General features: G+C 39.0%; 4 protein-coding genes across 6 annotated transcripts in view; 3 read left to right on the forward strand and 1 right to left on the reverse strand.

Annotated features, from left to right (window-relative positions):
- LOC134822730 (phosphatidate phosphatase LPIN1-like) overlaps window positions 1-25215 on the forward strand; it is a 582707-nt gene that overhangs the window by 442580 nt on the left and 114912 nt on the right.
- Window positions 1-25215, forward strand: part of LOC134823294 (uncharacterized) — a 28402-nt gene that overhangs the window by 458 nt on the left and 2729 nt on the right. For all 3 annotated transcript variants that reach the window (XM_063834707.1, XM_063834708.1, XM_063834709.1), the window contains exons 2-7: window positions 205-318; window positions 741-822; window positions 6360-6475; window positions 6650-6743; window positions 6848-6962; window positions 7211-7335. In XM_063834707.1, the coding sequence (XP_063690777.1) occupies window positions 205-318; window positions 741-822; window positions 6360-6475; window positions 6650-6743; window positions 6848-6962; window positions 7211-7335 (646 nt within the window). The remainder of the gene's footprint in view (window positions 1-204; window positions 319-740; window positions 823-6359; window positions 6476-6649; window positions 6744-6847; window positions 6963-7210; window positions 7336-25215) is intronic.
- On the reverse strand, window positions 7540-24607 carry LOC134823057 (beta-galactosidase-like). Its single transcript, XM_063834407.1, has 15 exons — window positions 24501-24607; window positions 24228-24334; window positions 23952-24042; window positions 23555-23675; window positions 23244-23357; window positions 16582-16731; window positions 15327-15486; window positions 13379-13534; window positions 12848-13051; window positions 11890-12011; window positions 10031-10160; window positions 9586-9807; window positions 8705-9356; window positions 8396-8538; window positions 7540-7879 (listed from the first exon to the last, which is right to left on the reverse strand). The coding sequence occupies exons 1-15, from the start codon at window positions 24605-24607 to the stop codon at window positions 7752-7754; spliced, it is 2607 nt and encodes an 868-aa protein (XP_063690477.1). The 3' UTR covers window positions 7540-7751.
- Window positions 21502-22996, forward strand: LOC134823295 (alpha-1A adrenergic receptor-like). The gene has a single exon (XM_063834710.1). It carries the CDS (start codon window positions 21522-21524, stop codon window positions 22677-22679), a length of 1158 nt encoding a protein of 385 aa, XP_063690780.1. The 5' UTR covers window positions 21502-21521; the 3' UTR covers window positions 22680-22996.

The following is a 25215-nucleotide window of genomic DNA, read 5'->3' on the forward strand; positions in this document are numbered from 1 at the left end:
CGTGACACGTGCTCAGAAGTGAACCTTATCACACGTGTAAAAGCATGATGCGTAACCAATAAACCAAACTTGGGCGCGCGACTTTTGATACTCTGATGTTTATTAATCTCCCAAATCTGAGCAGTGGACATCATAAAGATTAAAGGTTAAATGTTCGATACCCCTGTTATATGTATAACAATTAACGCCATTATAATTTACTAGGCGATAATATTCCTGACACTGGATGTGTGTGATGGTATAGCTCGGTGGCACGATCTCTCAGACTTCAAGTCATCTCGGGATCTTCTCTCTCCCGCCTACTCAATTAAACCCGGGGTAAGGAATGAGACTATTTAGTGAGTACCTGAGTCAATTAGTCTCAACACGTTACTCCTTCCAGTCGTAATTTTGTATATTAGTTAATTACTAAAGCACTCGATAGCAGCTCACACATACATTATATGTACCATTATAGAGATTTTTTGTTGGGGACTGGCCCGTGGTACCAGCCAATGTTTACTCAACGAAATATATTTACAATATCAATGGTAATAAGAAATTCATCCCCGTGGGGCACATGCATAAATATAAAATGTAATGGAAATCCCAAACTATTCAATTTAGAATCTACCGGTAAAGTATGCAATGAAGGTTTTAAAACATATTGTGTTTTTAGAGGTTTACTCTAAATTTGAATTGCCTATTCCTATAATTCTTGTTACTTTTTTTCCAAATATCTAGCATTCCTCACATTCCAGATTGGTCCAGTATCAAAGTCTACAAGCTGTCTACCAGCCTCCCCTAAACCCCAGCCCCTAACCCGGCCTTGTTATTCTGAAGGTTTGCAAATAATGTGCAATATATTATGTAGTATTACATATAATTTATGTGGAATATAATATGTAGTATTACATATAATTTATGTGGAATATAATATGTAGTATTACATATAATTTATGTGGAATATAATATGTAATATTACATATAATTTATGTGGAATATAATATGTAGTATTACATATAATTTATGTGCAATATAATATGTAGTATAACATATGATTTATGATAGATTATATCATAAATTAATACAATAAAAGCCAAAAGGATGCCAGCTGCTAAACTTTTTGTGTCAATCCTTCTTGTCATATTTTAGATTGTGTCTAGTGTGCCATTATTACATTGTAGAGATCAACTTGGCATTGCGTTGATTGTATTAGCTTATCATTATCAATGTTGTCATTTATTATCTTCGCTTCTGATTAACTTAAGCAAAGGTTTTTAAAGTTTAACTTTACATTTAAAACTAAATCAGTTATTCTTAGAACACATTCTTAGCAAAAATCGAATAAACCATCCTTGATCAATGATCATTTGATATCATTCTTGCCATATTTTGCCTATTTGCGTCGCGTGCAGTGTGCGTCCTAGATTGCAAACTATCTACAAATAAAAAGCAATTCGTTGTTTCTCACGCAAATTCAGAAGCTCTTATTATTATTATATTCGGGTTTAAGGGACCAATCAACTGAACTGTCTGTGCCTTGTGGTATTATTATTTGTGGCAATCTATTTATATCGGTAGGTATTTATCAAAATTTCTAGGGAATCTATTAATAGCAGAGTTGAGAGGTTTTGAGAGTTCCTTAATTAAAGAAGCCGAGCATAATTTAATTGGCACTTTTCCTGATCTTGGACGTGTAAACTATAACAAATCGGAGCATTACGTGGGAGCTGGTTTTAATTAAACAGTTCCAACTTTAATATCAACTATTCTGGTTTTAAATCTGGCTGATTACACTTCCAGTATAGGAGCAGTGGCATAATCATTTAACTTGTTAACAGTTGCTATTGGGGGCGAGTAGTCAGAAATTAGTAATCAGAGCTCGTAAAAAGTCAGATAATTCTGATCCTGCTGCACTTTGAGATTATCGTACTGTAGAATATTAGAATTCGAATCTCACATACATCTTATAAATTGTTTTGAACCACTTCTCGTTCTCCAAGACACACGCGAATTTGAATACTCTTTTGGTTAACTGTAGGTGATGCGGGGGGGGGGGGGGGGGGGGGGGGGGGGGGGGGGGGGGGGGGGGGGGGGGGGGGGGGGGGGGGGGGGGGGGCGTGATGCAGAAGCTCCGGTGATGCTCGGTACTGCAATCTCTGTCTGGAGTGAGGGGAGAGATGTAAACTTCTCGATCAAAACAAAAGTTGCTTTTTAATGGATAAGAATTTTGTTTTCTCTGCCCTGGTCAATGGTTGAAACAGTAAAATAGAAACTAATCTAAACACGGTGATTTTCCTAGTTATCAAAGATAACTAATACTCTCATTTTCCCCGAACTGTTAAATCGGACACATGAAATTGAGTTATATGGATAAGATGTTTTGTGTCTGGGGTAATTTGTTACTGTTATTACAGCTGGAAAGTAAAGAGTCACAACTTTATGAATGTCATATAATCGTTGGTATGATTTGAGTATTGAGATGTACAGCAACTACAGTTTCGTTATCATGATAAAAACTATGACCCAAGCAGATAACTAGGCCTCACGTACTGCTTTCATAGACCATAATATCTTCCAACGGAGAAAAAACATTTTCTTGATTAAGCCAACATTCTTGACATTCGAATGGTCTCCCAAAAATGACATAATCCATGCAATATCTGAATGTTTGACAGGCATTCTGTCATCTGTTGCCTGTGCTGTCTATATAATATACGTGACGCAATTTACAGACGGATCCCACAGAGAAACTTGAATCACGACACCAAATTTGCATTTCATTTGAAGGAAAATTAGCCCCCCGTGTAGTTAGATCTGTCTATATTGGCTCGTAGATTTAGATGCCCCTGTGACAGCTCCACTGATCAGTCCTTTTAAGGGCGTTTTTACACTTTCAAGTGTGACATATAATAATATCCAGCTTAGCGACCAGATCTTAGTTCCACAGAGAGAGAGAGAGAGAGAGAGAGAGAGAGAGAGAGAGAGAGAGAGAGAGAGAGAGAGAGAGAGAGAGAGAGAGAGAGAGAGAGAGAGAGAGAGAGAGAGAGAGAGAGAGAGAGAGAGAGAGAGAGAGAGAGAGAGAGAGAGAGAGAGAGAGAGAGAGAGAGAGAGAGAGAGGAGAGAGAGAGAGAGAGAGAGAGAGAGAGAGAGAGAGAGAGAGAGAGAGAGAGAGAGAGAGAGAGAGAGAGAGAGAGAGAGAGAGAGAGAGAGAGAGAGAGAGGGGGGAGAGAGAGGGGGGGGGAGAGAGAGAGGGAGGGAGGGAGGGAGGGGGGAGAGAGAGGGGGGGGGAGGGAGGGAGGGAGGGAGGGAGGGAGGGAGGGAGGGAGGGAGGGAGGGAGGGAGAGAGGGAGAGAGGGAGGGGGAGAGAGGGACAGAGGGAGGGAGGGAGGGAGGGACAGAGGGAGAGAACTTGTCACAAAGTATTACTGTGGTGGCAAATCACCGTATATATCATTCTCCTGTCTCATTACTTATATAGTAATATCGTGTGCGTGATCCATCAAATTTTAGTCACATCTAGGTAAGTGGACAATCTTTAATTTGAGGTGTATTTAAACACTTCTGGAAGTGCGCGCAGGCGACGGGGGTGATTATATTTGCTATATTTACCACTAAAAAGGTCACCGGGGTGATTGAAAATTGTACTTGAATGCAATATTACCTCTCCTGTTAAATAGCTGTGTGAAATATCAGCTGTCAGAGCGATATCTGCACAGACACACTGTTAATTTAAATTTGACAAATGAGTACTTAGTAGAGTGTGTAATAATATGTAGATTGTAGCATCTTATCTAATGGCTTTAGGAAGCAATTTGACGGTGCTATTTCGTTAGAAAGGTAGTTAATTCGAAGAGTTTTTGTCAACAAACAATATTTAATCCTTGGAACCTATATATTTTGATATTAAAATATTGCAACTGGATTTTTAATTTAAAATCTACTCAGTAATGCGGTAACCATTGCAATATCACAGTAAACGGTCGAATTAAACTTTCAGTGACATTTTAAGAGATTAAATGTTCTGGTTGATTCTGGAGGATTAAATTTTACACCTGTAAGCAACTCTTAAACTTAACCTCATACAAGGTAAGCTTGTCATTAATTACAGCATACAGCTGTAATGGCGCAAGTTTTCAATTTACACAAATTTTAAATTGCAACTTAACAGGGGACCCCTGCCCTTAAAATACTATAATAGTGTAAATCATGGCAATTAGATACATGCTGGGTGAACCGAAGCGAGAAGTACAACTATAAACGGTTAAGTTGCCCAGTGGTTACAGCCTTTAAAACGCACCATAATGGTTACACACACTCCACCAGCTCAGTGCTTAGTAATGGGGGGAGGCATTACGTAAAATAGAGTACACGTGGTCGTGTTGGAGACCGCGTTTATTAATAATAACAACGTCTCCAACTAAACTATCACTTAAACTACTTCCAGATCCTGACTACCTGTTAAACTAGCCGTGATATGTGTGTGACGTGTTATGAGGAGCCTTAATTATTGCATCATCTTAATCTTAATATGGTATTTCTTGCACCCGATTGACGTCTCAATGGGAACTTCAATTGGTATTTCGATCGGATACTGACAGTATTAAATTATCGTATGCTTGATCCTCTCGATCCAACTACAACAGAAGAAACCGGATCAGGGGATCAAGGGAATCTGCCGATCTCCGACCACCCAGTCTGATTCCAGCATGGTGTTTGGCGTGAGTCCAAGTCCCCTATATTATATGCTGTAGGTATGTGTCCAAGTCCCCTATATATGCTGTTGGTATGTGTCTCTGGATCCTGGAAGTCTGTACTGTGGTTAACGTAAAGATGCACGTATCTGAGGTTGCTGAGGTCCACGTAACCTTTCCGGCTTTCCACTTATAATCAATATTATAACTTTGTCTGAATGATATTGCCAAGGGTAGCAGCGTTCTGCTTGTTTATTGGGCAAATAGCAAGAAAGCAGTTGTTCGAGCGACGTTAAACACCTCCAGCAACCTATTATAAACTGATATTAAAACTCGAAATAAAATGGTTAAGTTAGTATCTTATTCCTGATGAGTTCTTTTTATAGTTTTATAGTTTTAGGGGTTAAATAGTTTCAACCATTTATAGTGAGTGTTTACCGCGTCAGAAAAGCTTGAAGGATTCTTGGAGGCAGGATTTATTATGTCGATTATTCGAGGTATTCACCAACAAAAAAGAATTAAACTATTATCATTGATACTCTGGTTCCAAGTCAAATGATACATTTTCATGTAGTAAGTATCCGCTCTCCTGTCATTAATGTTTTTATGGCAAGATTAAACAAAGCAAGCTTGACTTTCAAAAATCTTTATGAAGTCTAAAGAATGAAGCTGTATTTGACAACTTATGAGGAGCATATTTTGCTGTAGAGTTGGACTTTCCGTTCCACTTGTTCCGCGGAACAATATTTGACGAAAGTCGATTATCTCAAAATCCAAATATACGATTTTTTTGAAACTTTCCAGATAGTATTATGGTCATAAGACAGAAAATCTGTGCTAGTTTGGGCGAATTTCTATGTTCCATTTCAGATATCACTTCAAACACAAGAAAATATCTCCAAATGGGTATCTCAAATTTGGCAAATAAAAATTTGCCCAAACTTGCACAAATTATCCGTCTTATGATATTATAACTATCTGAAAAGTTTAAAGAAACTCGTATATTCAAATCTCGAGTTATATGCCTGCGTTCCGCTACGAACCGCCAATTTGGGATATTTTCTTTTTTTTGAAGTTACATCTCAAGTTTGGCACACATAAATTCTCCCAAACTCTCACACATTATCCGTCATATCTAACTATCTGGAAAGTTTAAAGAAAATCTATCAGTCAGATCTTGAGAAAATCAAAAATATATTCTAAGTTATTCACTAAAACTCTAAAACACTCTTTTCATTTGAAACCGATTCGCCGAAAGTCCTTCTGGTGCTGTAAAAACATTTCACTGTTAAATGGAAGCCGCGAAGACAATCTTCTGATGTACTAGTAGAAATTTGTTGTCGCGCGCGGCACATTGACAGTTAATGATGCGCGCTTCCAAATCACATGTTCGACTTATTCCAACGCGTTGCAGCGTTGTTATCGCATAACAGTTGAACATGTATTTTCATAAGTGTTCCAACATTCGCTATTTTATTTCCGGAAACTAATTTTCCACGTTACCATGACAAATACCTCAGGGCAATTTTCTTATTTCAACACCCTTTGACTGGGAGTTTTTTAGAATCCTTAATAACCTAAAATTAACCTAACTTGTCAGCTGCTAAATGTTGGCTGATTCTACAGAACTAATAACTTAACTATTTACTAATCAATTAAACCATCTGATAGTCCGCCTCTCAGGGAAACTAAAGCTAGTTCCAGATTTGTCGCCAAGGATGGCTCCCCGTTTATCTAAATCCTTCGATCCCCTCCCCGACTTCGGTTACAGGTCCAGACGCCTCAGCATGTCCTCCCAGGTATTGGTCTTCATCACGTTTATATACTCAATAATATTAATGCTCCTTTATTTTAGGCCACTTAGCATTAACATCATGGATCAAACGGGTGTCTCAACGTATGGAAAGTACCTAAATTGTTGAGATTTTCCAGCAAACCATATGAAAAATCTCTTATAGTTCTATATTTCTCAGGGCAGTCTCCCCTCAATCCATATCAGACCTTACTGCTCCCAAGGTGCATTAGTCACGCAACCTCTGGACGTCGCAGAGTTCATGCAGTCAACCAGTAAGTTACTAAACATTTCTCATTTGCAAACGTCATCACACCAACTTGTTAAGCAGGTTTACTAGAATCATTTAAACCAGTTTAAGAGAGGTACATTCCCGAAGGTATTGCGGGGTTGCAGCACCATCAGCCTCTCGAGCCCATCCTGTCCGCCCAATCAGTGGAGAGTTCCCAAGAAAACTCCGTCAAGCAGCTCGATGACAGTAGCAATGGTGATCGGTACATAACTTACTTATTTTATAAATTTTGTGAACCTATTATAGTACTGATTAATTAGCACAATTAACTTAAGTATTAGTCTAGTTTAGCTATTTGTTCTATGGACAAAACTTAGAAACAATACCACGAGATGTTATTGAAAACGCCAATATGATTTATCAAATTTTTGACATTTACTATTCCATCACCATGATATTCAGCAAAACAGGTTATCAATATTCTGCTATAATATCAACTTCTTATAACAGGAAGTCAAGTGACGGGGCTGGCGAGGCTTGCAAAGTATCGCACCATGATAAGGGACTGGAGGTCAGTGGACATAAAGCCCTCTCTCCGCTGCAGATCTTCAGAAAACTATTTACTCCCAAATCAGGTGAACAATAATTCGCTTAATATGTTCGAATTATTAGATTTTTAGACTGAACGAAAAATATTCCGGCTTTAGAATTGATATTGTTCCCTCCAGGTGGTGAAGTAGCTAATAAATAGTGAGACACGTCAAATGTTTTAACTATTTTAAGAATAAAAATATGTGTATAAGTTCCATTTTGAGACGGAACAAAACCAATCAAGATTCACTTCTGAATCATTATATTTTTAATCGTTAATCCATTCATTGACGTCTGACAATCTTCATGAATGTAACTTTCAATGTTCGTGTCATTTGAAATCCGTATTTGCAAACTTTGTTCGAATATCACTCTTCTATCTTCTATCAGTAGTGTCAATCATGACAAACTTTCCTCTCAACTTCCTGAACTTTTCCTGATCAACAATTATCTTCTTTGATTAAATCAAATCACCGTTAACGGGCCCGTCAATAATGTGTTCGTTGGTAAGGGTGAGGGTGAGTTTCTGGCAGACACTCTGTAGCTCCACCATTGTAAACGTATTGCCTCCCTCCCTTAGAAATACACCTGAAAGTGAAAGTGTCACTTTTGATACGATTGGTGGACTAAAATTCTGGACTTGGTGATGGTGGGGAATATTGCAGCAGGTTGCGCGAAATATGCTATATTTTGGGACCGACCACTGAGAGGAAGACTAAACTGATTGATTGAAATGCTGCAACCTAGCAGGTTAATTATTTTACTTGGTAAAATTGGTAGGTTCTTGACTGTCAATTCTGCCAACCTTAAATGTTTCCTGCGGAGCCACTTGGTAATGCCATTTGAGTAGAAAATACATGGAATACAAATCTAGGAGGAAATTCACAGCAGAAAGCTTAACAAAACGAAAATTCATATTTTCCAATTTCTGTCCCATTTTCAAATATGAAAATTTCTGAACACATTTCATCAGCGTTTGGCGACAACTAGGTCCTTTTCCGCCGAAGTAGTCATAGTACTTTGAGTAAGCCAACAGCTTACCCACACCCAGAAAGTTTTAAATTTCCTCGCAGTTTAATGTTTTCCACCTAAATTACCAATTACCTGGAACAAACAAGGTGTACTGTGGGCCAGCCTCCGGCCAGTATCTGCCCACCAAGTGCCCGTTCACAACCAGGAACCCCTTGCTCCAGCAACTGGAGTCCACAAACGTGTCCAGCAGCTCGCTAGATGTCAGCTCTAACTCGCTTGATGTATTGTTTAGTGTGAGCTCTAACTCGCCTGATGTATTGTTAAGTGTGAGCTCTAACTCGCCTGATGTATTGTTTAGTGTGAGCTCTAACTCACCTGATGTATTGTTTAGTGTGAGCTCTAACTCCCCTGATGTATTGTTTAGTGTGAGCTCTAACTCACCTGATGTATTGTTTAGTGTGAGCTCTAACTCCCCTGATGTATTGTTTAGTGTGAGCTCTAACTCCCCTGATGTATTGTTTAGTGTCAGCTCTAACTCGCCTGATGTATTGTTTAGTGTGAGCTCTAACTCCCCTGATGTATTGTTTAGTGTCAGCTCTAACTCCCCTGATGTATTGTTTAGTGTGAGCTCTAACTCGCCTGATGTATTGTTTAGTGTGAGCTCTAACTCCCCTGATGTATTGTTTAGTGTGAGCTCTAACTCCCCTGATGTATTGTTTAGTGTGAGCTCTAACTCCCCTGATGTATTGTTTAGTGTGAGCTCTAACTCGCCTGATGTATTGTTTAGTGTGAGCTCTAACTCCCCTGATGTATTGTTTAGTGTGAGCTCTAACTCCCCTGATGTATTGTTTAGTGTGAGCTCTAACTCGCCTGATGTAGTGTTTAGTGTGAGCTCTAACTCGCCTGATGTAGTGTTTAGTGTGAGCTCTAACTCCCCTGATGTATTGTTTAGTGTGAGCTCTAACTCCCCTGATGTATTGTTTAGTGTGAGCTCTAACTCCCCTGATGTATTGTTTAGTGTAAGCTCTAACTCGCCTGATGTATTGTTTAGTGTGAGGGCAGGATAGCTTAGCAAAATTTAAACTCCTTAAAACTCCGTAAAGCTAAAATCGAATTGTAAGATTAAACATAGTCTAAGAGTTCCTAGAAACATTCCACCGCACAGTTTAACTTCATGTTTAACATATTGTAGCAGGGCTAGGTTGTAACCAAATTTGTAACTATTTGTACTATTTGTACTATTTGCTAGGTTGTAAATTCATTCAATCATACTGTGCTTCTTACAGTCTACGAAACACCGCCACTCTCATATTAGAACTAACCAGAAAATGCAGTTGGTCCTTTATTCAGCAAGGGTTTCTCGTTGTACCAATGTCGTACTTGAGTACTGTTTTGGGGATATTCTGGACCGGTGACGTCATGGTTTCTGGTGATATCATCACTCCTTATATGGGCATCACGTGTAGTTCGTAATCGGCTGGTTTCCATTTTGTAATGTTTCCACTTTTCGAGAATCTCTCCGTTTACTGTCACATTCTTCATACCTGTTTTAAATACTTCGTGTCAGACAACGCCACTTAACAAATCTTATCAGTTGGTTCATTATCAGTACAGGCTATTTTGATATTTCTTGATTTTTACATCCTTGAGTTACATACCAAGATAAGCATCGTTGCAATTACTTGACCCTCGTTATTAATATGCGATACCTACTGGTTTTATAATAGAAAAATAAAATAAAAACTTGATTTCATCACGGTCCCTTACCTTTGTATTCATTTGAGTAGTCGCCAAGACCTTGGCTGAGCCAGGCCATGTATCCCATGTTCTCAACCAGTATGGTTATGGTAGATCGAGCTGTCACTGGGAAACTTGTCTCTTCCTCTCTTCTCACAACCTGGGTGTATTGGTAACAGTCTGTGAGTCTGTATATCAACTTAATAAGACCAGAATGTGTGTGTGTCTGTGTGTCTGTGTGTCTGTGTGTCTGTGTGTAATTTCCGAACAGTTATACAAAAAAAACGGTAATAGTTACGGGACTGGTTTTTTCGGTATAGTGCCGACAAAACTCTGATGAAGCCCATAAGAAAATTTTATAAAAATCGGCCGGTGGTAAGTGGTTTAATTGATGATTTTGTTCCAGAAATGTGACATAAATGGATGGGAGAGAGAACGAGGAGGATAACATGTACCGTAATTAGTTTAGCCCCACGTAATATCACAGCTCACTCTTGCGGCCGCTTTGTTTTAACTGTAGGGAGATTTCATACTTTCATAAGACAGCATTATGCGTGATATCAAATATATAATGCGGTTGTATACTTTTACATTGCAACTGTGACAGTAAATTCCCGGCCGAAGGCACGGGTTACACTAGTGGTTTTATAATAACATAAACCCGCCACGCAAAGGGTTTATATAACAGATCATCCCGCGCTAGCGGGATGATCTGATAAACACATACGAGTGCGCGCAGCGCACGAGTTTTGTGTTAATATGTAATCCCGAAGCGCCAGCTGAGGGATTACATTTATTTAGCCCTGAGCGTGAAGTGTTTATGGATTATAATTATCTCCGGCGATTTCGACAAGGGATTTATACTTTAGAAGAGCTAGTGATAAAATAGTTTTTATTTCGGAATACGGGTCTGATTTTAGTAATATTTTCATTTCTATTTGTGATGGTGATAACAAGTGATACGATAACGTTTAGAGCCCAGTTGTTGACTCTAACTGTACTGTCCGGAACACGATTGGAAAGCAGTTCATCAATCTGAATGTCAAACCGATCTGTCATAGTGGAGCAATAGCTTGAACGTTAGCAGGAACAAGAGCTGGAAGGAGAGCAAGCAAAACAATACTATTTTTAGGGCACGGACAAGGGTAGCTGGCTAGTCGCCAACTTCTCACGCCACGCGTTGGAGAAATTCCAAGAATTAGCTGCTTTGGCAACGTTCCCAGGAATTTGCGTGTAAAAGAAGTGGACGGTTACGATGTTTCATATCACGTGGTGCGCTTTGGTGTCACGTGGTATAGACTCGGCGTATGCTATTGGTGGCACGTGGTACGCACGTGACGCGCCCACGTGATCGCGCGTCTAACTGTTCTACTATTATAGTATTATCGAGTTCTAATCAGCAGTATCATTGATTATTGTAAGTAGGAGAATTGAATGATAAACATCAGTTACGACTAAAAAGCGGGCCGGGTTTATACAAATTTCCGGGGCGGGATGATATCACCTTGAGATGTTTATCTAACAGCGGGCCGGGCTGAGTGATAATATGATCCCGCGTCGAAATCCCGGAGATATTTATAAAATTGTCAAGTATAAGACTTGATAAGTTAACTTGTTAATCGCTCTCGCGTAACAAAATAAATGACACGTCACACGTGTCGTCTTTTTTTGTCTACAAAGAATAAGATTAAGGAATGATGATATTTAATGATTACATTATGCAACAGTTCTGACAACTCCTGATTCTACATATTACAACCTGGTCTCGAAATAGAAAAGCATCTTGCAAGCTGGTGATTGATAAACGAGGTGTTAAAAGTTTTATGATAGCTGTACAGTGTACATGTGGAACATTTACTTTTTCTCATCTAAGTATTAAAAGTTTGTACCTGAACGAACTGTCCGTCCACCAGAACGTAAGCCCTGTCATGTAAACCGTGTAGCTGTAACTGAGCGTCAACAAGTGGGGTTGTTAACTCGTGTTGATACCCTATCATTCCTTCAAATTCATCTGAAATAGTTGGTATATCACACAAAGTGTTGGTACCCTATCATTCCTTCAAATTCATCTGAAATAGTTGGTATATCACACAAAGTGTTGGTACCCTATCATTCCTTCAAATTCATCTGAAATAGTTGGTATATTACACAAAGTGTTGACTGTTGGTACCCTATCATTCCTTCAAATTCATCTGAAATAGTTGGTATATCACACAAAGTGTTGGTACCCTATCATTCCTTCAAATTCATCTGAAATAGTTGGTATATCACACAAAGTGTTGGTACCCTATCATTCCTTCAAATTCATCTGAAATAGTTGGTATATCACACAAAGTGTTGGTACCCTATCATTCCTTCAAATTCATCTGAAATAGTTGGTATATCACACAAAGTGTTGGTACCCTATCATTCCTTCAAATTCATCTGAAATAGTTGGTATATCACACAAAGTGTTGGTACCCTATCATTCCTTCAAATTCATCTGAAATAGTTGGTATATCACACAAAGTGTTGGTACCCTATCATTCCTTCAAATTCATCTGAAATAGTTGGTATATCACACAAAGTGTTGGTACCCTATCATTCCTTCAAATTCATCTGAAATAGTTGGTATATCACACAAAGTGTTGGTACCCTATCATTCCTTCAAATTCATCTGAAATAGTTGGTATATCACACAAAGACGTGTGGTTACCCTATCATTCCTTCAAATTCATCTGAAATAGTTGGTATATCACACAAAGTGTTGGTACCCAATCATTCCTTCAAATTTATTCATTATCTGTATCAACTTGCCGATTCCTAAAACTGTAAACTTTAATATATAAGGAAACTAAGAATTCGTACCCATTTCCTCCATTTTCAAGGGATATCTATTGTAGACAATGAAATTCTCACTCGACACCAAGTCAATAAGACTCCCTCTCTGGGCGAGATGAACAGTTTTCCCGCTAAGTTTTGGAATGTTTTCGGGAACCGGAAGTAGGTTTCCGGGAAAGAACTGGTCGATGGCATCTCTTACAGCCCAGTATTTGTCTGGGTTTATGTCACCTGAGGATAAGGTAGTTTAATAATGTGTCTTGTTGTGTTGGAAACCCAGCCAGCAGTATTCCGGAAGAGCGACTGAGTCATTCCTGCCAGGATGACTGCCAGGATGACTGCCAGGATGACTGCCAGGATGACTGCCAGGATGACTGCCAGGATGACTGTATGTTATTTTGTGAGTACTAGCTAGGTGGTTATGTGAACTAAATAAACCGCCTGGCAGTTATAATGAATATTATCAGGTCTGATCTAGTAACAAGACCTGATACCTTTTTGAGGTCGCCATGGTTACGACTGTTACAAACCATGGTTGTCATGACAACAGTGTCTCACCTGACTCAGAAATGGGAGCGTCGTAGTCGTAGGTGGAGGTGGCGGTGTAGTCAGAGCCATCCAGCCCGAAGTTGCTGCCGCCGTGCCAGACGAACAGCGCCAGATTGGCGTCAAGTGACAGCAGCTTCCTTATTCCTTCTTTTAGAGTCACTGCCGCTGCCAGGATATTGGGTTGTTAGGGACTTACATATGTGGTGCTCGGATCATGGGGTTTCCAAGTCGGCTAGCTACCATGACAACTAGCTACCATCGCAACTAGCTACCATGGGGGGGGGGGGGGGCCAACGCCCCAAAAGGCCCCACACATATCGAAAATCCGAAAAGGGCCCTAGAAATCGGGGCCTTTTGGGGCCTTTTGACCCTGACCACTATTTGATAGTGTTTATGGACCATAATCTCCATGTAAATACACTCAAATAAACATAAAAGTACTGTGCAAGTAGTCAGATAATCTTACTATATATAAAGCGAGACGATATATATATATTTATCTGTGCCATTTTACTGACACCACGGCATCAACTTTAAAGCAACTTTCCGCAAAAACCGTAAAAGATATACAACTGAAATTTTTTTGACTGAGTCAAATGCTTTTATGAAAAAATAAAAAATTGGCCAAGGAATAATTATTTTAGTGCCCAAAATTTGGACCCCCAAGTGGTGTCAAAAACGCGAATTAAATAGGTAATAATTATTTTAGTCTCTTGAGTCTTGACACCACTTTAGAGTAATACGGGTTCCTGCTAGTATCATTAAAGCACTTAGCATTATATATCAAACTTGATGAAATTGAAGTTAATTCTAGGGCCCCAAAAGGCCCTACACATATCGAAAATTCAAAAAGGGCCCTCGAAATCGGGGCCTTTTGGGGCGTTGGCCCCCCCCCCCCCCCTACCATGACAACTATACGACAGCGTGAGCTACAACTATCTCGAATACTTAAATAGAAGCCGAGATTTTCTGGCATCCTTGACTTACCTTGACATACATTATTGAATTATGGATTAGATATTTAATTGGAATTATTAGGTGCTCGTAGGGGTTTTGGTTGTGCTTGGTTATGTTCAGATGCAAGGTTAACTTTTTGGTCGAGGGATAAAACACTCGGAACTTGTCATGTTACGATAGTCACTTGTGAAGTTGAACAGTCCGTATTGGGGAAGGAGGTTGAAAGTCTCCACCGTTAAATATGTGCGGTATGTATCAGTTGAATGATCAGGTAGAATCGTGGGTAGTTTGATAGTCAGCCTGCTTTTCGGTATATCTCTTAATAGCTTGCCTCGGTTTACCATCATCTCACTCAGACTTGAGTGCATCTGGCTAGAATTGGACCGGCCATTCCTGTCTGTAACCACATTAATTTTCATTGTCTTGACGAGCAGTAAACTGGTACCATAGGAATTTAGTATGTCGCATACTGTAATATAGACCCTCTGTAACTAAAGTGGTTGACATAGTGTCTGAAGTTCATTATTGACAAAGCCTCCCCCCTTATAATACCCAGGTAATATATCCGATAATCCGGCTCGTGAAATATACACAGACTAAAATATATTGCTCTAATAACATGTTAGGGTGTTAGTATATAATATAACAGAAAGCTTGTTGGTAATCACGTGACCAGCATCAAGCTCTCTGATTGGCTATGAAACATGTTACATTACTCGTCCGTCTCCGGTCCTACTGATCCTAAGTCTGACTCTTCTGCTATTTATTACGCTGTAATGTGCGGGTCCAAAAGTTTGGGTTTCTAAATTTAGCCAGAGTCAAGAAGGGATCATAACATAATCTAGTGATTTGTCACATTACTATCCAGTAATCTGTCCGCTCTATTCGCTCTAACAGGTACATTCTTTGTTAAGTTTCTACTTGCAGCTTTATTTAGCTCTTATTTAACTTTATTTTTTTGCTTAAACTTTTATTAAGCTTTTATTTAACATAAACTTACATCTAGTCTTGTGGGGGGAGCCCCACTTGTCGAGCCATCCTGTGTAATACTCCGAGTTAACCAGAGGGCCCCGGGGCTGGAACTCTCTGAGGTCCTGGAAGTACTGCTCCGTGAACTGGCCCTTGTCGTTATCCTCCAGGTAGTCTATTGTTGTCAGTACCTGTGGGATGGGTAGAGTTAAGGATTGGTTTAAAAATGCATTTCGGCAAAACGGCAAATAATAAAAGTGGGTTAAGGCCGTAGAAGATACTATTGTCATCAAAATGCCGTTTCTCACTTTATATTATCAAAGTTTAAATATTTTAAATGACAATTTTTAAATATCTCAGCCTATGTAGTGTCAAGGTTTCTTTTTTAGAACGATTGTTTGTCCAACTTTGTTCAACAGCACTGATTCATATCACTTAAACTCTTAAACGTGTGAATTTTGCTATTTAATTTGAAACGGCGCCCACAACTTACTGAGCGTTTCTAATGCAAATTTACTTCTAATTTCTGACTGACTTTGGCTTTGGGATAGGGTTCGATTATAGACAATCCAAACATTTCGGTCAACAATCACAAGCCTCAGCAAATAATTTTTTAAAATACCACTTGTCTACGTTAATAATTGTTCAAAGTATGTGACTGATTCCACAAACATTTCCTAAGGTTTTCTCTCGCAGATGCCTTATCTTTATCGTTTGCCGCGACGTCTCAATTGCAACGGCATTTTGGGTATTAAGGTTATTTTGTCTCATGTGAGCCTTGTTGTCACGTCAGTTGTCACATCCGGCACTTGCCGGGGTCTGCTGACCATTTTCCTGCTTCTGTAACTAGCTACTTGACAGCATTATTCTCACAAGATAGTCAATCGTCCGGCTAAAAGTGCCGCATGTTTTGCCGAGAAATTCTTTAAATTTCATTGAATTCGTTGTAGAACATCACCTTATTGTGGCTGCTCCGAGAGGTATCACGTCTTACCTTGGTGTTGTTGTAAGATCCACAAGTGTAATCTCCTGGTCCGTCAGTAGTAAAGTAGACCACCTCGTCTTACCTTGGTGTTGTTGTAAGATCCACAAGTGTAATCTCCTGGTCCGTCAGTAGTAAAGTAGACCACCTCGTCTTACCTTGGTGTTGTTGTAAGATCCACAAGTGTAATCTCCTGGTCCGTCAGTAGTAAAGTAGACCACCTCGTCTTACCTTGGTGTTGTTGTAAGATCCACAAGTGTAATCTCCTGGTCCGTCAGTAGTAAAGTAGACCACCTCGTCTTACCTTGGTGTTGTTGTAAGATCCACAAGTGTAATCTCCTGGTCCGTCAGTAGTAAAGTAGACCACCTCGTCTCCCAGCTGAGAGTAGAACATGTCGTAGAGTTGTGAGAGGTATTCTCCGTCACACCCAAATATTCCGTATTCGTTCTCTATCTGAATAGTTACTGTTTAGTTACTGTTTAGTTACTCTTTAGTTACTGTTTAGTTACTGTTTAGTTACTGTTTAGTTACTCTTTAGTTATTCTTAAGTTACTCTTTAGTTTCTCTTTAGTTACTCTTCACGTACTGCTGATTACATTTTGCCATAATATGTTCGTATCTTATTCATACTCATAGCCGATTCTAAATTTTCTGGAACTACCACAACCGCTTCAGAAACTTTACGTTTAACCGTTTAGCAGTAATATCACCATCTATTTATTTTATCAATTACCAACTATGGTAAAACTATCATTTTGAGTAAAAACTGCTAATGCGGCACTCTCTAATAGCGGCACTCTCTAATGGCGGCACTCTCTAAAGGCGGCACTCTCTAATGAAGAACTAAATGTCATTACATTTACATTATTCCTTCCTAATCGACATCAGCTGTCACATCTTTCATTAGAATTATCTCTTAGAAATATTTGATTGGGCGGCAAGCGAAGTATTAAACAGTGTTTTTCTATATTTTATAAGCAGTTAGGTAGAGTTAATTAGGTAGAGTTAATTAAGTAGAGTTAATAGCTATTTTTAAAGACTAAGGTTTCGTAAGTGCTTAATAGCTCTTTGAGTGAATCCGTTGTAAGGACCTTTCCGTGTGAGCCATGCCGATCGTTTGAGAATTTTCCTTTTAAGTTATATTTAGTTACCATTTAAAATTGCGCATATTTGTTCTTTCTTACTGTGTCCAGGAATTATCCATCTATGAAAATAATGAATTCGTCATTTGTGGCATGAACTACTCTTGAATTGTCTCGATATCAAAATATCCGTTAGGCTCTTACGCTTTGATGCCATGGCAATAATTCTCTTTAGTTATAAATATCTGACAAACAATTTTGGTTTGTATTGTCCTAAATAGTGTATTCTGTGTAAAATTATCTTTATCCCGGTTGTTGCGACAAGTGAAAATGCTCTTATTAGGGAAAGGAGTTCTAAATAGTATTAGTATAGTTTGTATTGTCCTAAATAGTATTACAGCACAGTAGTATTACAGCACAGTAGAGGATGAGTATACACCCAGTACACAATAGTACTACAGCACATCTTCAAGGTTACAAAAAACTGTGGTGCACACTGGGCTGTACCAAAATACAAAAGTTAGTCTAAAATTTAAGAACGATTCCAGAACGTTTTATTGGGTGATTGAGAGTTCACGAAAAAGATTTGGAGCCCTACTCCGAAATCTTAGGGTTGCTCTCGTGTTTCCAGGGTTACGGCCTACCGCGACGGCGCGTGGACCCACTCTCATGGGTTCAGTATACTCTTATAGGGTTTAGGAGTAGACTTGTTAGGTTTATATCACACAATGTTACGAAATGTGATGTGACTATGGTCCCTTAGTAATAATATAAATATACAACCATGCCTTCATGACTTTAATGGATATGAGACAAAGTGCAACCCTCTGTGTAGATATCTTTTGTTCGTCATCACATATAATATGAGACAAAGTGCAACCCTCTGTGTAGATATCTTTTGTTCGTCATCACATATAATATGAGACAAAGTGCAACCCTCTGTGTAGATACCTTTTGTTCGTCATCACATATAATATGAGACAAAGTACAACCCTCTGTGTAGATATCTTTTGTTCGTCATCACACATAATGTGCCCCTAAACCGACCTAGATATAAAGATATAACTAGATCATGAATTATCATAGAATCGTCATAATATCTCATATAAATAACATAACTAACGCAAACATTTCTCAAGAGAGCTTACCCCATAATTGTACAAGGTAAAGGTGACTACTAGTCTCGTTCTCAGACACACTAGTCATTGGCTAGTGTGTCTGTGAACAAGGTCGAGGGTGGATGTTAATCTTTACTTACTTTTACGTTTAAATATATATTATATAATAATTATGTATCCCATCTGTATATGAAGTCGCTCACGTTAGTTACTCTAATCTACTCCATTTAATGCTGTTCAATTTTTCTCTGAAATTAAAACACCGCATTGCGGAGAGATATCTTTAATTATGCTTAGAAAATTGAAGTTTTCGTAACGAGATCTAAGAATTTTCTTCCGGTATAATATAGATTTAATCTATTCGTGGTTTCTACTGCTCTAGAATCATGCAATAAATCTTGAAATCATCTTGCCGAGTTCAGGCAGGTCAGTATCTTCTCAAAGGAGCTACAGAAATTATTGTATCTAAATAATTCTGTATTTGTCGAATGTAGCCGATGTTAAAAGTATAATTTTAAGTTTGATACTTCTCCCCACGAAATTCTGTCACTAAGTACTTATCACGCCGAATCTGAGCTGTCACGCGTCCCCCGCCTTTTACCCCGCCATTCGGTAAACCAACTTATTACTTTTTTGTTATTGACTGTGATCAATTAATATTAGTCGCAAGAACAAATCCCATTAAGCGATACTTCTTAATTTTTTAATCGATCTTAATGTATGGTTCTTTCTGAAATTTCTGAATATCGAATTAAAATCTATATGTCGAGTAGTATGCTGATTATTAGCCTAATATTGTGTGTTTCCCTTCCAACTGCAACATGCTGAGTACTGAATAGTTACATCTAGATCTGTGTCGGGTAGTATAATTATGACATGTCAACTCTTCCCTTACACCAATTTAATAATTTGCATTATTTTCCAAAATTTTGCCATATTTAAAATTTATGCCCGCTTTCGTTACCCATCTTGCCAAGACTTTTTATGGCTTGACATTTCCTTTAGTATCCTGTATTTACAGGAAATACCAGAGCTAACTGGCTCAGTACAAAAGAGTTCCCTACATGTAGCGCTAAATCAGTACCTGTTTACTGTGAAGTAAGGAGGAATACAACTGTTCTGTAATCTGTATTTGCTATTATTCTCTTACTTGATATACTAATGCTGAATACAGCAAGTCAGGATCATCACCTGATCCTTACTAATTTATGAACGACATAATTCTGTTACCAAGCACATTATGATCGCGGTGATTGTTGGGAATTTAGGGGCTTCCTTCAGTCCTGCACCCTTACTTCAGATGTAGCTTAATTATCCTGAATGTCAAAGATTGAATAATATCGGAATTATTATAGTTTATTCGGCTGGGATGATCTGCTGTATTCTCACTCGCCTTGTCTTGTTGTTATTTCCGAGGACCTCGTGGCTCAAGGCTGCAGAACGCACAGTTAGACTACCCCAACGTTATGGAGCTGATTTAGTGACCAATAACCGGTTGTTTTAGTGACTAATGTTCATGAGGGTGCAAGGAGACAGTCCCCACTTTTATAGTGGTGTGACCCTCTCGTCAAATTGCAGCCATCTGATTGGTTGATCATGCATGTAGTTTGACCTTGCTGAAACCTGAGGCTGAGAGACTTTATAACAATATGCTACTAACATGCTATAAAAGGTTAAAGGTACCCACATGCTCTGCTAATGTTGGGGTCCACGAGCACAATTATAACGATATTAGTGCAACTCATTGTACTAGAATTACCTCATATTGTCCTATTAAATATTACAATCTGCCCATCATCAGTCACTGAGTTGAACCGTTTGCTGTGGGTGATGTTAGTGTATTGTGACCAGAAAGGTGCAGCTTTTTTTATCACCAATCAGTTGATAGACCCGACATAATTTTCACTAGTGAAGTTACACAATAGTCAACAATATTAATTTATCAACTGTGACCTAGATCTCATGAACTGATTAGATTACGACATTAACAGCCTATTTGAATCGCATACGGGCAGATAAGAAGTTAACCTGAAATGGGTTGATGTCCAGATGTCTGGGAGCTTAGTCTGTTTCGAGTATACTCCATCAGATAACGTTATCTATCTATCCTTATCTTTAGCCGAGTGCAGCGGATAAACATCGGTATTCTGTACTGGCAAATCATCTTTCTCAACCTCAACAAATGTTTTAACTTATTCTTAAGCCCAGCTGTATTCGTTTTCATTCCTACATAATACATACAGAGTACAGACGTAGTAATTCAAATTGCGATTACAATAGCTCGATAACTTATTTGCGTGCTTTACAATCAAGATAACATCAACAATTATAAATTATTTTAATATTGTTGCCAAATGGTACATTAGCAAAAGATTTCAGGCAGGGGACATGCCGATCTGGCAGGGATATATCAAACTTCTTAAACTTTCACTTACTGGAGACAAAATAGGCCACAAAAGTTCTATTGTGTCGATCTTGGCCGATTAGGGCAAATTGTCCACCCCATTTATATTGCTGTCTTTGTTATTTTATTATCAATGGTTATTGTTACTATCTTACAGTACTACTAACTGTTTTTTGTAGTACATGCCCTGCTTCCTTCCATTCCTAAACTACCTTACAAGCTCTTCCTCTTTTACACCCTTTTCAATCACTTCATTTCACTCATTCACTTCATATCTTATTACCACAGTATCTGCCAAAACCAACATGGCCCATGTGGAAGGGGGCCTTGACGTTGTTGACCACTTGGCCCTGCATCCCAAGCTGACGGTCGGCCTCCACTCTCTAAAAACATACCTTCAGTGAAGGCAGATGGTCAGCAAATAGCAATGCTAGGGCTTGGTGTGAACAAATCTTGACCTACTTTCACACCTTTGGGACGACTCCCGCAAATGCGAGCGTAATGACCCCGGGGAGGGCCCCATTGGTTTTAGTAGGTTGCATATTTAAAAATAAATAAAAAAATAAAAAAATAAAAAAAATAAAAAAAAGATAACATCTAACCCGAACCCACCAGAGCACATGATCAGACCTTGTAAAGATGTCAGCTGCAGACCCCACCACTAACAGTGTCGCTGGAGGTGTTAGTAACACCACTAACACCCTGCTACTCGGTGGTGGTGTAAGTAACACCACTAACACCCTGCTACTCAGCACGCTTGCTGTTGTCCCCCTCGCTACCTACACTCTCCTTGTCACTACACTCGGTCTCCTTGGTAACACTCTGGTCGTCTACTCCTCCATCCGCTACAACGCTATACAACTAGACAAAGTATCTGTTTTACTGGTCCAGAACCTGGCTGTAGCTGATCTCCTGTACATCATCTGTAACGTCCTCCCCAGTGCTATCACCTACCTTGCGGGCAGGTACATCCTCGGTAGTGGCTACTGCTTTGTGAACGCTGTTATAGCCTTCATCCCTGGCTCAGTGAACACCCTGACTATCCTAGCTCTCACGGGGTACAGACTCCTTATTGTGGTGTACCCCTACAGGGCTATCACCCTCCTCCGAGCCAGGGTGATAGTGGGTGCCACCTGGGTGTTATCTCTGGCACCTGTATCTGTGGCACTGGCCTATGAGAGCAAGGCTGTGTTTGTGAGGACGTACGCGGCGTGTGTGTCAGATGTGTATGAGAACAAGGATGCTGCTGTGGTTGTAACGCTGTGTTTGGGGAGTATCATCATGTTGCCGATACTTGGTACTACCGTTATTAACGCTGTTCTCTGTGCTATCAGTGTTTCTCTGAAGAGGAGATCTAGAAACAGGAGGAAACATCAGGAGAGCATTCAGCTGGCAGTTCCACTACCCAAAGGAACCAGACTCCTGCAAACCCATCAGCTCCGTAGCAGCAGTGTAGCGGTGGGGCTGAAACCTAAAAAGAAGAACAACCCCCTGACAACAGTGTGTCTTCTCTCGGGATGCTTCCTCGCCACCTGGACCCCTTACGTTATCTACGTCATCTGGAAAACCAAGGACCCAAACGTGCCACCTCTTTTAGAACTTATAGCATTCCACGCTATTCAACTCAACGCTGTTTGTAACCCCATACTCTACACCATGACTAATCAGCGGTTTGGTAGGTATGTGGGGGAGCTGGTCAGAGGGTTTATTCCGAGGTGTGTTTTAGAGACGAAGCCGTGGGCTGGTTCTATAACTGGTAATTCTGTTACTTATAACTGCTCGCCATCCGATCAGTGACTTCTGAGGAGTTTAGGATACTGGAGGAGTTTTAATTTTCTGGCGAAGTCATCGTCCACTAATTAATTAATTGGAAATGTGATCACATGAAGCACTACTATCATTTTATGATTTATCAGAAGAATTATAAAATGGTGTAAAGATGAGGTGTTTAACTATCAAATAGTTGATCATGGATGCTATGAAACATCAATAGCATGTTAAACTTACTTTACTGTTTTGTTATAATGAACTTAGATTTTTACTTGGAATCATTGGTTGTACAAAATTTTGTACAAAATTTAATTAATCCTTATGATTTGTATCTTTTTGTTTTAAACCCCCCTCTCATTGCATTGCGAGATAATGCTATTCGCGACTTATATTAAAAATATTTGTTTTTATTAATATTATATGTTTATCACTTGTTATCATTTTCTGGTATTTGTGGATAAATGTGATTGTAAACTGATAAAAAGTAATCAAATTAAGAAATTCTAACTTTAATTTAAAAGAGATAAATAAGACAACTACTGTAATTACAAAATGATCTAAATGTAAGTTACATCGAGCAGTACCACTGACCTGCACCATGATGATGGGGCCCCCATTATTATACAGCAGTGGACGGATCTTCTTTAACAGTACCCCCAGCCACTCCTTTACTGCTGACATGAAGGCAGGGTTCGTGGTTCTCACCTAGTGTTGTGATGATTACGTAAAACTTCCGGTTTAGGACGATAAATTGGTTAAAGTTCAGATAATATTTTTGCCAGACAAAGATTATGAAAGTTCCTCATTATTGTCATGATTAAAGTAGGAAACAGTTCACACAAATTATATGTAATTAGTTTATGAAAAGTTCGGAGTTCAGGATAAATTATAATTTAACTCACCTCCATATGAGGGACAGTGAGAAGCCAGGCTGGCAGACCTCCGAAACTCTTTTCTGCACAAATGTAGGGCCCTACTCTCAGGATTAGGGCCATGTCTTGTTTCTGAACTTCTTCTATGAACCTGAAGTAGCTTCAATAAAGAGTGGTTGACAGTCTGTAGTGAAACGGAGGTTATTGTTTACTTTCGAAATGTCTAGAGTGGGCAAACCTTCTGACCTAATAAACCATCAATGTTGCCCATTTCTTGAGATTATAGCACACAAATTTAAATGGTGTGGTTAGTTATCTAATCATATTATGCTGTCGCTATGTAAAATACGAAAGCTCTGAACTGTACTATGTATAAAGTAGGGTCCCCGGTAGCAAACCCGCCTATCCAGAAAAATAAAGATTTCACCTGACAATATCCATCCTTCCACTAAAGTCGTAGTTTCCTTTCTGAGGTTCATGTTTGTCCCAAGTCACATAACTCTGTATTGTGTTTAGTCCTGATTTACGGAGCTATGTTAGGAAATATGAACAAAAAAACAAAAAGGACTGACTCATACAAACATTTTGGACAAGGAAATTCTGTTTATCAACGACAATTTCCTGACCTTTGTCGAGTATTTGGTCCTGTAGTGTACTGCTGAGTTAAAAAGTAAAGATCGTGGATGGACCGTGATTGGTATACCTGCTGATTTAGCAGTGGAGATGGTCCGGGCCCATTGTTCCGGCACAGTTCTGAAGTAGTGAAACCCTCCCGCCACGTACTGCCACCCGCTACCGTCCTTTACAAACCTGAACAACACGTGATAGTCACGTGAGCAAAGAGTCATAATCGTCACTCGACGACTTTATATAAATCTGAAGTTCGATTAATCAATTTGAAGTACCTAGTTATGTGGTCTCTTTCCTAGCGAAACCGTGCGGGTCATGTTTTGAGACCGTTTAAAATATAATTTACCTGTCATTTTCCCAGTCTACGTAGAAGTTAGGCGTTCTTTGGATCGTCTCCAAACCGTACACAAAACTCAGAATGACTACAAATATAAAGGTTCTAAAGCACCCCATCAAAATAATTATAGTTCAGCACTAACTGAGAAACTGCAACTCTATTGACGGAACAAGGAGTCAACTCTCAATTGTGATTATCCAGCTTAAATTCTCTTTAGTGTTCGGTGTTAATTAGTGTATACTTAATCTAATTATGATGTAATATTCATTAAGTGCCTTACAGGTTACTTAATTAGAATTAATTCTATTCACTGATAAGCATTGAGCTAATTGATAGGTATTGTGATGTCCTTGTAAATTATCATTTCCTGGTGATAGTGTCCAATAGCAATCATCAACGACAATGTTGTCAGCTATCTGAGATGATCTTGTCATTAAGATTAAAATAATAAACTCCGATATCAATGGTTCAATGCTAATTTATTTATTTATAATAATACTGATGATCAAACCAACAACGCAGTTGTTGTTCATAAAATGTTGAATATGCTCAATGCTGTCAGGGCTGAACATTTTTAATAAAAAACCTCTTTTATTCTTATTAGTTTAGGAGGCCTATCGTGCTCAGAAGCAGCATTTAAGAGGCAACATTTAAGAGGAAACATTTAAGAGGCAACATTTAAGAGGCGAATGCTTTTTAAAATAAATGATCAAAAAAATAAAAC

This window comes from Bolinopsis microptera, chromosome 11, assembly GCF_026151205.1.
Source record: "Bolinopsis microptera isolate Bmic1 chromosome 11, MBARI_Bmic_1.0, whole genome shotgun sequence".
NCBI classification, from domain to species: domain Eukaryota; kingdom Metazoa; phylum Ctenophora; class Tentaculata; order Lobata; family Bolinopsidae; genus Bolinopsis; species Bolinopsis microptera.